The sequence below is a fragment of the Cynoglossus semilaevis genome, chromosome 14 (genome assembly GCF_000523025.1).
Source record: "Cynoglossus semilaevis isolate Cse_v1.0 chromosome 14, Cse_v1.0, whole genome shotgun sequence".
Classification (NCBI taxonomy): Eukaryota; Metazoa; Chordata; class Actinopteri; order Pleuronectiformes; family Cynoglossidae; genus Cynoglossus; species Cynoglossus semilaevis.
In genome coordinates, this window is record NC_024320.1 from 13,135,236 (window position 1) to 13,148,968 (window position 13,733).

General features: G+C 44.0%; 1 protein-coding gene and 1 long non-coding RNA gene across 4 annotated transcripts in view; one reads left to right on the top strand and one right to left on the bottom strand.

Moving 5' to 3' along the window:
- LOC112488071 (uncharacterized) overlaps window positions 1–2,012 on the top strand; it is a 3,391-nt gene extending 1,379 nt beyond the window's left edge. Inside the window, exons 2-3 of one of the 3 annotated variants that reach the window (XR_003051789.1) lie at window positions 568–1,169; window positions 1,254–2,012. This is a non-coding gene — a long non-coding RNA (uncharacterized LOC112488071). Of the gene's footprint in view, window positions 1–567 lie in introns of all 3 variants that reach the window. The other 2 variants (XR_003051787.1, XR_003051788.1) reach the window with 2 other exon arrangements.
- Window positions 2,013–2,133: 121 nt separating this feature from the next.
- Window positions 2,134–13,732, bottom strand: rp1l1a (rp1 like 1a). Its single transcript, XM_008325195.3, is given in 9 exon segments — window positions 2,134–3,886; window positions 4,498–5,370; window positions 5,445–6,356; window positions 6,708–9,842; window positions 9,845–10,677; window positions 10,781–11,045; window positions 11,131–11,523; window positions 11,648–11,909; window positions 13,271–13,732. Coding segments are annotated over 8 exon segments (6,882 nt in total). The 5' UTR covers window positions 11,906–11,909; window positions 13,271–13,732; the 3' UTR covers window positions 2,134–3,673.
- Between the last annotated feature and the right edge of the window lies 1 nt (window position 13,733).

Consider the following 13,733-nt stretch of genomic DNA (forward strand, 5'->3'; position numbering starts at 1 on the left):
GAGCACGTGTTCGTCTGGAGAAGGAACGTGTGTTTGATAAGAGAAGTGCAGTGTGTACCGACATATTCCAAAGAGTTGTATTAGGATCTGATGAAGATGATGATGATGATGATGATGATGATGATCTTCCTTTCAATCAACAAAAAAAAATCCCTTTTCATTTCTTTTCCTTCGCTACTTCCCATTTATTCCATTCCATTACTTCCTTTTCTTTTTAATTCCTAATACCACCTTTAGTCCTTCCTTCTATTGTTCCCTTGCTTCCTTTCTTCCTTATTTCTGTCCTTTATTCCCTACTTTCCTCCTTCCTTTCTAACCGAGTCTTTTGCGCTTTTGCTCCTTTCTTCCCCTTCCCATTTCTTGATCCTTCCTTTTTTCATTTTTCCTTCCTTTTTTTCTTTGTTGTTTTTTCTTTCACACTTTTATTCCTTTCTTCTTCCCCCCCTCTTTATTCCACATCCCTTCCTTCCATCTGGTTTAACACACTATTAGAAAGACTTTTTTGGAAAAAAAAATGTTAGTAATCTAAAGATCAATTCTGTTTTTTTTTGTTTGTTTCTTCTTTAGGTCTGTGAAGTTCTCCTGTCCTCCTGTGTGGTCAGTTAAGGTAGGGTGTCCCTGTGACGTTAACTCTCTCATTTTCCTGATGGACTTTGGTGTGGGAGAGGGAGTGTTTTTGAACCTACTTTGTGACTTTAACACAGACCAGCCTACAGGCCTGATGCTGTACTGACTCACAGGGGTTAACACCACCTCAGATGTCTGACATCATGAATAACCACCGTGAGTAATGCAGAGAACAGATGCATCACTCTGCCTCAAAGCAAAAAAATGTTACAGAGTCAGTCTGAGTAAAGGCAGAGAACTGGGTTTTCTAAGAATAGGAGGAGAAAATGTATTCATTTTGTTTTTGTTGACGCAGGATGATGTAAAAAAAAAAAAAATCTCCTCCTCTTCATTAGAGCAGCTCTGACAGCAGCCACCAGGCGGGTGTGAGAGACTGTGGTAGGAGTTTGGGGGAGTGAGGTCACAGCAAGTACTGGAACATATGAGACGCCACAATCTGCTCAGCTGTGAATGTTTTCACACAGATCAGGAGCGCTCCGTTCTGCTGCAGGCTGTCAGGACTCAGAGTCCACATCCTTTAACTGTGGCGGTGTGAACCAATGGTACTGCTTAAGAGTACGTGAAAACCCATCATCTTACACTACGGCACTCAGTTGTAATTGACCCACTGCTCTCTTTTTCACAAGGTTTTAAAGGGATATTGTGCAAATTTTACTCAATGCAGTATTTGTCATGATCTACCACAATGACGATGACAGACCAGCAGCCCCACACCGACGTCTTCTGTGTCATTCTGAGGGAAAGTTTATGGTTCTTCACAGGGTGTTGTTAAAGGACAGTGAACAAAACTACGGGATTTCATTAAATATGTTACTTTGTTGGTGTTTTATCTCGGTGGTCTCAAACTCCTGGCCTGGGGGCCACTTGCAGCACATGAAGTTCTGACATCTGGCCTGTGATGAAATGCTCTGTATCATCTTTTTTTTAATTATTCAAATATTAACAACTGTAAGTGTTGTATTGATATGGAGTTTATGTGGCCCATTTCTAAAACCCATGGGTTTTTCTATGAGATTTGGTGGAAATGAATTAACAAATGACATATTTGAAAAACCTTTCCACGCCACAGTGTAACTAATCAGCAAACATGACAGGATGTGAAGCTGATTATTTGAACTTTTGAACAAACGTTCATCCTTGGATTGTTGCTTTAATAATCAGCAGCTGCTTCTGTGGGTCGACTGTAAAAAGAGCACTGGCATCTGCTGCCGATTATCTGTAAGAAATCACTGCCATTGATCAGTTTGGCTCCTGCCTTGGACAGAGTGTCGATTCATCAATCAAGAGCTTTAACCCCCCCCCTCCCACAGTAGATCCTGACTGTGATTTGTGTAGGCCTCATTTGTGCCAGCTCAAACGGTTTTCTGTCTGCACTGCTGTCGTCAGAAGATTTAAGCCTGGATGTTGGTTCACCCAAAACATCAGTCTTTTTGCCTTCCGTATTTCATTATTAACACCACCAGTGACAGTGATAGAAAGTAAACACAGTTGTCTACACATTAACATTTTAAAGCATCAAGAACCTGAGAAGTGACACATCAGCCTTGACATAAATGATATTTGGGAAGTCACATCTATCACATGGAGTTGGAATTCCCACAGCATCTTTGCTCTGATAATGTCTGCCAACTTCGGGGGTGTCCCCCATGACCCCCTTGGCTCGTGGACCAGTCCCAATGACATGGACGTGTCTTTACATTTGATTGTGCCGTTCTAAGTACACCATGGCTGCCAGCATCTACATCCCACTGTGACGGGCTGCACCGTCCCAGGGTGTGGCCCAGTAGAACTGTGTGGATCAACCTGGAGGCTGTTCCTGTGCTGCCACCATTACTGCCACTGTACTAGACACACACACACACACACACACACACACACACACACGGTATTCTCACACTAAGCACTGTTGTCCTCCGCTGGTGTTGCAGCTTCCTAAGTGCTTCTTTGTGTTGACATGCCTCACAAACAGCCACTGGAGGCACACGTGAACATGTTTTATACATTAGTGTATGTGTGTGCGTGTGGGTGACTTCACTTCACACATCACACTGCATATCACTTTCACGGAGAAGCTCCCCGGAGGCATTTATGTAACTAGTTTCATTGTATGCTGTCTCCCCCTGCTGGTGATTATAGGAACTACTCCGCCATTGGAGAACGAACAACATAAACCGACACATTATGATAAAGGCAGCTCCTGTGTCCCAGTGAGCCAAAGTCACTGAGATTGTCTTTGGGCAGAGGTGCAGTTGAAAAAAAAGCGTCTCTGAGGTAAATGGTTTATTGAGGACTAAACGAACAGAAGTTTATCATTTTTACAGTAGAGTCATGTTGCAGATCTACCGACTTGTACATGTACACATGTGCATCATTATAAAGGACACAGCAGTAGATTCCAGTGTCATGATTGGACCTGTCAATCACTACACCAGATCTGAAGATTGTAAAGTGCTTTGAACATTTCCAGGTCTTTGTTTAGTTACAGTTTTTAAATCCACAGTCGTTTGGACGGAATCCTCCCTGTGTTAAAACCAACAAGATTTGTCATTTATTTATCATTTATTTTCTCTTAATTCTAACAGTATTTTTACCTGAAATACACTTCTGTTGAAAATGACCTGAATACCAGACCAAAAAAACATCAACAGAAAGAAATTAAATAAATCTGGACTTATTTGACGTTGACGCCCATTCAAAAGATTCAAAAGAGATGTAATGTTGCCCTCTGGTGGTCCAATGTCAACTTCTTGCCTCCTTTTTCGAAAGCCAGGTCAACGTCATACAGGTGGACTGTTTTTTCAATCTGGATCATAATGTGAGCCGTGGACTCATCATATCAGTCAGACATCCTTTCCTACTGGCCTAAAAAGATGATTTCTGTACAGTCACACCTTCTGTGGCCGTCATGTTCAACTACAGAGGAAAGAGCTCAAGTTCCATATTGCTGAGAGCACCAAGGTTGGAACAAACAGCTGGTCCTTCTCCCCGCCCTCAGCGGCTGGAGGTGGGCCGCTGCCTCGGCCCCTTCACCGGTCAGTGTTAGATGTCACGGAATGTCCTCCAAAGAACCGGGCTGTGACTCCACTGAGGTTCTGGTGAACTGATGGAGAAGGTCCTGCTTCTTCTTGTCCTTCATCTCATCCACAACAGCCTTTAACGCCCCCACGACATCCTCCTCTTCCTCCTCTTTCTGCTCCTCCTCCTCATCATTTTCAACATTCACAGCATCACCCTCGTCTGTCTCAGTTGCCTCCTGCTCCTGAAGGTCAGACAAAAAGAATCTTTAGGGTCTAAAATCTGAACGAATACTTTTCTTTAAATGTGCAGCAGCTAAACATAGCAGAGCTCTGTTGGTGGGAGCTGTTTGTCAGGACAGATTTGTTCAGCTTGTCTAATTGGATGGCTGGATTATCTTTTCTCACAGGATTACAGTTAACATGGAGGCCACCGTGGGTCAGAGTCCACATTTAGGGTTCAGTACAGATGACTTTACTGGGGTTTAAAATTAGTCCAAACCAAACAGCACAAAAAACAAACAGTCATTTTAGCTGAGAGGGACGCAGGAGCTGCTGCCTCTTGTGGTCACTTTGTGTTATTGAGGTCTTGACAAATAATGAACTGCAGTTACTTCAGAGCAAATGTGGACTCCATGGTGGCAGCAGAGCAGCACTTTACAAAAATAATTATATTATATTATATATGTATATATATATAATATATAGTATATTATATAATAATAATAATAAATAAAGAATAATTCTCTGTGCTGTACTTTATATGTTCTCTATGGTGTTTGAGCACAGGAGTCAAGAAGACTTGAACTAATGTGAAATATTGAGCTATAACTTGAACAGTTTTTTTCCCCCATACCTGCAATGATGCTTCCTCCCTTCCCCCTCCCTCCTCTTCTTCAGGTAACTCCTCCTGGTCCTCTGCTGGTCCACTTTTTATTTTCTCAACTGGCATTGTAGCATCATCGTTTTCTTTAGTCTCTTCCTCTCCTTCCTCTTCCTCTTCTTCCTCTTCCTGCTTCAGCTCTCTGTCATTGGCATCATCTAACACGTCTGCTGTCATTTCCTTCACTGTCTCCTTGTCACTTTCCTCCTCCCCACTTCCTGTCTTGTCTATGTCCTCTTCTTCTTTACCTTTATCCTCATCATCTCCTAATTCATCTGTATCTTTAATTTTACTCTGCTCTTCTCCATCTTCATCTTCTTCCTCCTCTCCATTTACTATCACTTCCTCTGTTTCACCTGCCTCTTCCTCCTGCTCCTCATCACTTCCATCTTTGTCCTCCATTCCAGCTTCTCCTGTCTGACCTTTATCTTCCTCCTCCTCTTCCTCTTCCTCATCCTTTTCTGATATAGCCTCCTCTAAAATCAGCTTAGCTTTGATGTCCTCTTTGGATACTTCCTCCTCTTCTTCATCTTCCTCCTTCACTACCTCTAAACTCCTCACCTCCTCTGTGGATGGTTTGGCACCTTCTTTTTCGGTAGCCGGAGCTGCAGGTGGAGGACTCTTCGGACTCTTCTTGAGCTGAAGTATCTTGAGAAGGTCAAATTCCATCATCACAGGTGCTTCAGCAGCTGCTGGATTGGTCTTCAAAGGCCGGGCGGCTATTTTTTTGCGGACACAGGCGTCACATGGACAGTACTCATCCTCACTGCGCTGGTCACTGAAGTCACCTGTGGTTTCACCGTCACTTAGAGAATCTGCCGTCTTCACAGACTGGTTCTTCATCACCTACAACACAAGCAGACGTCATCTCTCTCCCTGTGAACACCAGAACCGTCTACAGATGTTTGGAGTTAGCTTACCTTCAACATTTTCCGTCTCTTTTCTGTCATGGTGGATTCTCTAGAGAGGTTTCCTCTTGGAGGAGGCCTGGGTGTCCTCCCTCCTTTACCTGCACGACCCTGAATCTTTTTGATCTCCTGACTGATGCTGCTCTGGATCCGACGACTCACCTCCTCCCTGAGCTCAGAGATCATGGTGTTGAGTATGAGGTTGTCGTCCAGGTCCCAGCGCACTTTAAATTCTGCCATGGCGTTGACGTAGTGGTTTATAAACTGTTTTTCCAGCTTCTTCAGAAGATTCAGGACCCAAACTGGATCAGGGTCTTGGGATTGTCTTCTGGACAAGGATCCTTGCAGCAGGGTCGGTGGTGTTCCTGAACTAGTGTCGTCCACAGTCTCCCGCTCGGTGTCGGTAGGAGACTTGGAGCTGTCATTGGCTGAGCTTTTATCTGGCGATGATGAGTTTTCAGTGGCTTTTGGACTGTCCAGACTTGAAGGGATTGTACTTTGTTCTTCACTCTCCAACTGTCCCTCTGCTCTGTCTCTGGTTGTTTCTGTGTCCTCCAACATGTTCTCAGCTCCGTCATCTTCATATAAAGGTTCTACCTCTTTGACAGGAGTTTCATCTCTGCCTTTATTTAAGTTGTCTTTCCCTGACCCCCCAGATCCGCTGCTCATGTCCACCCCAGAGGAAGACCTTGGTGGTGTCACCTGTGCTGGACCACTGTCCTTTACCTTGTTCAGCTCTATTTTGCTGGGTTCAGTGAGCCACAGGGACTGAAGGATGGCTATAATGTCTTCATACTGCTGGTTAAGGTTCTTCTCATGGTCAGGACCAGGGTCCACTGCAGGCTGAATGAGCTGAAGCTGGGCCAGACAGTCCAACAGGCCTTTGGCTGAAGTGCTCAGTCTCCGACCGTAAACCGGGGACACCTGCAGAGGACAAAAGAGATCCATTACATGGACATCGTTAGGTCCATTTTAGGTTGGACTTTAGACCCTCTAAAATATTCCTAACCCTCATATAGTTTTTGGATTTAACACGAACCAGCAAGAAAATGAGTTAAACTATAAAAGGCATAGAAGTTTGTTTACTTTTATCATCCAGATAAAAGGATTTGATAAACCTTCTTCAAATAATGACTTAATTGATAAAGCCTTTGTAGGTGGGATAGAAATCACACTCCTGAGCCCCTCATCTCTCAATCATAATGACGTCCCTGATTCATCATGAACCAAATGAGTGAAAAATGAGTGACCATGTGGACTAAAGGGTGATCTTACCTCTGGCAGGCTGTGGCAGCGACCCATGGAGGAATTCAGAAGCACTTTCATCACAGATGCAGAAGATTGCCAGTTCCTCGGAGGAGCTTTGGAACAAGAGGTCTCAAATCCATTCTGTGGGACCGGATTAAAACTTTGTTCCTCTTTTGCTTCTTCACCTTTAACGTCTCCCGTGTTTTCTTCCTCCTTATCATTCCCCCCAGTGTCCTCTTTGTCCACCATGTCGCCTTCAGTACTATTCCCGTCATTTCGGGGACTCTTTTCAACCTCCTTCTGCTCTTCTTCTTCTTCCAGGTCCTCACCCAGTCCTAGCATGCTGCTGTCATCTGGAATTCTCTGCAGCCACTCACTAACAACCTCAGTAGGAGAGGCATTGGGGAGACAGGAAGGTGATAGCTCCTGCTGGTTATTTGGGGTTTTCACTCTCCTAGATTTAGCACTTCTCCCACTTCCTGTCTTGGTCTCTGATTGTTGACTGTGTGGTCGAGCATACTGAGTTTCCTTCAGCAGGTCAGCAGCAGATAAAGTCTGAGACAGAGCAGTGTCACTGCTGGTCTCACATTTGCTAACCGGTCTGGAGCTGTGCAGAGAACATTTCATTTTTTCTCTGTTCTGAGTATTTCTTGTTTTCATACTGTCCTGCTCAGATTTGTCCTTGTGAGGTTTATCAGACTGTAAACACTCTGAAGTGTCTTTGACGTTTGATCTAGACTCTGATGGACCTACAGATTCAGGTCTGTGTGAAGCAGCAGTCTTAGACCGACCACCGGCTGCTTCACCAGTGTTTGATAAATCCGTCACAGATGCAGATGTGTCTTGGACTTCAGGACTGGATGTTGACTTTAAAGGTGAGGTTCTGTGGTTGTTTGCCTCTACAGGTGACGGTGACTTCACACACTTTGTTTTGATGTTGCTGCTCTGACACAGAGATCTTTGAGATCTGCTGCTTTTGGCTGAAGCTGCACTGGCTGCTCTTGATATTGTTAGCCCAGGTTCTTCATCTTCACCCTGACCTGAGGTTTTAATGGTGGGGATTCCTACTGAAACAGGATTGTCAGACATTATGCTCTTAGTATCCAGATTTTCCATCTTTATTTGGTTTTTGCTCCTGGCACCTGTGTGGAAGGACATACAGGACTCGGACTCAGCGGTATCTTGGTCTTCTGGTAATCCCAGAGAGACTGACCTGGATAAACTACTAGCTTTTCCAGACGCCTGGTCATCTTCTTCATCCATGTCTTTCTTCTCCTTAGTAGTTTCCAAAGTCGCTCCGCACTGACATTTGGACTTGCCTGATTTGGCAGAGGCCTTGGAGTGAACTGACAAAGCACTGCCCCCCCTTGTCTCTCCAGGCAGCAACTGTTGTGCAGCAGAGCACTGGGGACTGCTGGATGCAGCTGAAGCTCTGGGTGAGCTGCTCCTGGGGGAACGTGTCCTCTTTGGTGAGGGTGTTTGAGGTTTTTCTTTCTGGTTCGGTGATGACAGTTTTGGTGCCTCGCTTCCTTCATCATCAACACAGACACACACGGCACTAACAACCTGCTGTTGGTTTGTAGTTTGATTTTCCTCCCTCTCTGGAGATGCTAACCCCTGGGACTTGGTAGATTTTGATGACATGGCACTGGTTGTTCTCTCCACACCTCCAACAACATCTCTTGTTGATTTGATAGATGAGACACTGGTAGTCCGGTCCTTAGCCTCTCCACTACTCCTGTTAGATATTTTGGAGCCAGCTGACCTAGCACTGACTGGTCTTTCTCTGTTTTCTGGTTCAGTACAGACTGACGTTTGAATTGTTTCTTCTACTATTCCATTTTCTTTTTCTTGGGTCTCTTCTGTTACAGCAGACCTGGCAGACATCTGACTTCTTGATCTTTCTTCTCTTTCTCTCCCTGGCTTTGGAGAAAGTGACTGCTCTGAAGCCTTGATGGACTTATAGGATTTGTGTGACTTGACAGACAAATTGGACTTGGCTGACAAGGAACTTACTGATCTGATTCCCTTCTCTGTTCCCTCCCCGTCCCCAGTTTCTGTGTTGTGATCTGCTTCAGGACCAGGAGATCCAGGGTTTGCTGATTTATGAGAAGTCTTAGATTTTCCGGTAACATTTGATCCAGCTGATTTAGCAGAGACAGCACTATCAGAGAGTTGACTAGGAGTTCTTTTGTTTCTGTCACCTACTGTATAATCAGCATTTGGACTGGATGGAAAGTTAGAAGTATGAGATTTGTTCGAAGCGCTGGTCTTTGCTGAAATCACATTGGCGGCTCTCTCTGCTGTGTCTTCTCCATCTGCTTCATCTCTTGTGCTTATCTCCCCTGCATCGGCTGCGCTGCTGCAGTTGGACCTGTGAGATGTTCTTGACTTGGCAGATGTGCTCCTGGGATCTCTATGTGAGCTTTTGGATACCTTGCTTGTTGCTAAATCTTCACCCTTTTCGCCTTCTGCTGCTGTTAGCTCGGACTTGGATGTTGTTGACATGGCACTAGCTGTTCTGGCCTTCTGGACATTGGATAATGCAGAGAGTCTCCCACGTTTTGTGAGGTTGCTCTTGTTAGATTGCATTGAAACTGCTGAATCAGCTGAGCCACTTTCATCTTCCATGCAGGCAGTTGAAGGTGGACTGGTAGTGACCTGTTGGGAATGTTGGGACTGCCGTGAACCTGAACCAGTACCACATTTGCAACCCCCACAGTTGGAACAAACACTAGAGGACTCGGACTTCTGAGGCCCTCCTGAATGTCTAAACAAGCCATTAACAACCATGGTATGTTCTTCAACTTCATCCTCTGCTGCCTTCTCTTCCCCTGAGTTTAAGACTTTGTCCTCGTTGGACATGCAGGAGGCTCTGCTAAAATTAGACCTAGAGCTTGGAGTCTGATCTGGTGTAACTGCCTTACAGCAGCAAGATGCAGTAGATGCAGCAGATATAGCTGTGCTTCCTCTTTCTGAGTTGTTGTTGGATGGATCATTGTTTAGGCGACCCCTTGAGGTTGAAGAAGGTGGTGGTACTTCGCTTCGACAGCACTGTGAGGTACTGGGTGGTAGCTCATCATCCTCATCATCCTGGTCCTCTTTCAGTGACTGTAGGATATGTGAGGAGCTGCTGACGGGAGATATTGGACGCCCTCCGTCCCACCTCTGNNTTCCTCCATCATCAGCTCTCCCTCGTCTGAAATGTTCTGATGTTGTTGAGGGTTACCATCTACAGTGACCACCTCGCTGCGGCTGTGGCATTGGCTCACCCTGTGCACCTCCACATGGGTTCCACCATCTTGGTCCACTTCCACCTTCCTCTCTGTCACACACATCTCCTCCTGGATCAGCTGGCTGCACTCTGATCTTGATACTCCGTCACAGTTGGAGATCTCTGCTCGACAGTGAACAACTCTCCTGGAGTTACATGATGAACAGGAGCTGGAGGAGTTGCTTTGTCTCACTGTGGTCTGTGTGTGGCCAGAGGAAGGTGCAGCTAGAGGCTTTTTAAGACTGTGTGCTGGGTTTTCCCACAAGTCATATGACTGCTGACTTAGCTGGTAACAGCAAGGACAGTGGTTTGCTTCTAAAATTCGCTTCACTGGGATTGAAAAGTCTGTACCTTCTGGGTCAAAGGACATAGATTCAGATTCAGAACAGCTTTCTGACTGATTCTTCTGAAGGAAATGTGACTGAGCCTGTTCCAAAGAGCAACAGTCATTGGTTAGAGATGGGGATTTTTTGATCTGTGTGGACCACTGCAAGGTCTCATCACTCCGAAGGCGAAAACGGACTTTCATTTCCACTGAGAGGCTGCCATCTTTATTCACCAGCACACGCTTTTCAATGTCGTCATTCATTATAGCTGGTCTGGACTGGGAATAGGGACCAGCACCGTTAGATTTCTCTGAAGACAAGGAGAAGCGAGTGGAGCGATTTGAAGAATCAGAGCGTGGATGGATGATGCTCTTTTTGGTTTCCAGGCCAAAGTTCACTGAAAGAAGAGTGAAAAATTAGATTTTCACTACCAAGGAATCAACATTGCCTGCAAGAGTTTATCACACCTAATAAAAAACAAACAAACAAAACTAACTCACAGTTTTTCTTGCTCTCAGGTCCTTCACTGTATTCACTGGTTCGGGACTGAGCTCCATGAGGTGGTGATCTTAAACCTTGGGTAACTGGAGATCGAGCTCCATTTCCAGGAGTCCTGGGACCAAGACCTGGAGACTTTCTTTCCAGACCCGGCAGCTTTTCCTCTGAGCTCTTTTTTAAAATGTTTACAAACATAGGACTAAACGGTTCTCGGCCGACACACACGAGAGCACCTGGGCACGACATGAGACTCTGGACACTGTCAATCTGGAAACACATTCACACATTGTCAGGAGTTTCCCCTGAAACTGGATTTCTTCCACTCTATGGTCTAGCAGAGTTGACATCTTACCTTGCGTCCATCTGCAGTATAAAGTTTTCGGATGTTAAACTGCATCACCTCAGAAGCTTCTTCCAGGAAGGTCCTCATACTCCTGGTCGACCTCCTGCTCAGCACAATGCTTCTCCTTATTCCTGGCTCACTGTTTTTCACCAACAGGATCCGTCGCTGCCTGTGAGACAAATGTCCAGGTGGTGTCCTAGATGAGGTTTCAGGACGATGGGGTCTTCGGCTCTGGTGGTACCATTTGGCTTGGTGTTTGTTGGCCTGTTCCATTTTGATTGGTTTGGCCTGGCGACGATCAGAGCACAGGTAGCAACCACCATCCTGGAGCTGCTCCAGGTGTGTGATGCTATTGGTGCCTCGGGGAGTTGTTATGGTTCGTACACCAAATGGAAGAGGCACCTATGTGGTGGAACAAGACATTGTTAGCATCATCAGCCTTATGCCTTAGCACAAGCAATTAATACAAGCAGCTAGTCTGGCCGGAAGCTAAGTGGTTTAAAGCTAATTTGTCTTTATCAACAACCTTTTGTGTGAGATCGTCCAGCAGGGCGTCAAAGCATTTGAAGCTGCGTTTGTGCACAGCCATCCTGATGCCGCCAAACTGGCTGTCGCCACTTTTATAAAAGGTGATCCGCTTTGCCGGGGTGGCCGTAGTCACATGGGTGTACTGTTGTAATGTGGAGGGAGCTGGTTTTGGTTCTTGGAAGGCAGAGCCATGTTTAGACCTAGGCCCAGGATCCCACTGTCCGGTCTGGACTGATGACATGCTGTGATTTAACATTCACCTGAAGAACAAGGACAAAAACACAACAAGTGATAAAGACACGCCTGACGTCTGTCTCCTCAGTCAAATGATGCTGTGAAAGCCAAGAACCAGAGCAGGGCGTTATATTCCTTGTGGCTAACTTGAATTTTCTCTTGCAATGTTTTAGATAGCTAACCTTTATCATCCTTGGACTTATTTATATTTTCATGAAATGTTTTCTTCCAGTCTAGCCTTTAATTATTTCTGTTCACACTTCCTACCCTGTAAAGTCCAAGTAAGAAAAGCAAAAAAAAAAAATAAAAAAAAAATGTAAATGGTTAAATCATGCCTAGAATACATTAAAAGATAAAAAAAAATCTAGAGCATGATTTCTAAAAAAAAAAAGGATAAATAAGTAAACCAAATATTACAAAATCAGCTTTAACTTGACCATCCTAGGTATAGATTGACTCTCACCCAGAAAAACAAACAACCACACACAACCAGTTTATGTTTTAACTTAATACAATATATGTAAGAAAAAGATTACATAAGGTTAATAAAAAGTTGTCAAGACAATTAAAAGATAGAAATCTTATTCTAGAATGATCTTAAAAAAATAATTCTAGCTTTTCCTGTACACTGTCAGCACTGACAGTGAATTAGACTGGTATCTCACGATCAGAACTTAAAACAAACTTGGAGGTTTTAGGGAGTTTGACATGTCTGACATTTTCATTTTTTGAAAATACAGAATAGAGAAAACCTAAGACACAACACGATTGACTGTGATGACTTCTAGTAACCTGTGAGTTAGCAAACTGTTAGCAACAGGCTTTGCATGGTTTTAATCACTGTTCTAATCCGCAACAGGTTGCTTCCTAAAGGGGCAGTTCAGGTGTTACTGTACCACGGCTAGAGTCATTTTTAACAGGAAATAAAATCTGAAAACTGCTCTTAATTAAATACCAAATTCAATAAAGACAATCAGTATATTTAGCATCACACAACAATGGATATCTGTATCCATTGTTGCCTTTGAAAGAAAGTCAAATATCTATCTATCTATCTATCTATCTATCTATCTATCTATCTATCTATCTATCTATCTATCTATCTATCTATCTATCTATCGATACAGTGTACATATATAAACAAATATATATGTATATATGTTTTTGAAAGCCTTTCTACAGATTTACTTCAAAGACCAAAACGTACCACACTAGGGAGCACTAGACCAATAGATACTGAATTACTGTGAGAAACAAAAAAGGCTTATTTTCCAATTTTCCAGACCTCTGTGGTATTAAGGTTTATTATATTACCACTAACAACACCTAATGATAGTACAAACTGCAGTAGACAACTCTATTAAAATTAGTTTTACAGTATACTCACATTTTTAGGTGTCATGGTTTTAAGTGGTGAAAAGAAGCTGCTACAGAGTCCGAGGTTAGACCAAGTTGCAGCACAGACCTCTGGGTAAAATGGTGTAAGCTAATCAGGTACATGGAGCAGAAGGAGGAGGCGGCGGCTAAGGATAGACCTAAGCCTGATTAAGATGCTGAGTCGCTGTGTTTGTGTGTGTATGTGTATGAAGGACATGGGGGTTGCCATAGTGAGGCAAAGATGGTGTTGAGGAAAGTGCACTTATGCATGTTAAAACAGAACATAAAGGATATATAGCAAAAATATATCAAAATATCAGCTCTTTCACAAGTTACCCCCAAAATGTTAGCTTAATAAAAGTTAACATCGGGGCAGGAATAGAAGTTAACCAAATACAAGAAAGTACTGTAGTTATACTGTATATCAGATGACTAAAGAGCAGCTTTGAATTAGGTAACAGTCATCAAAAAAG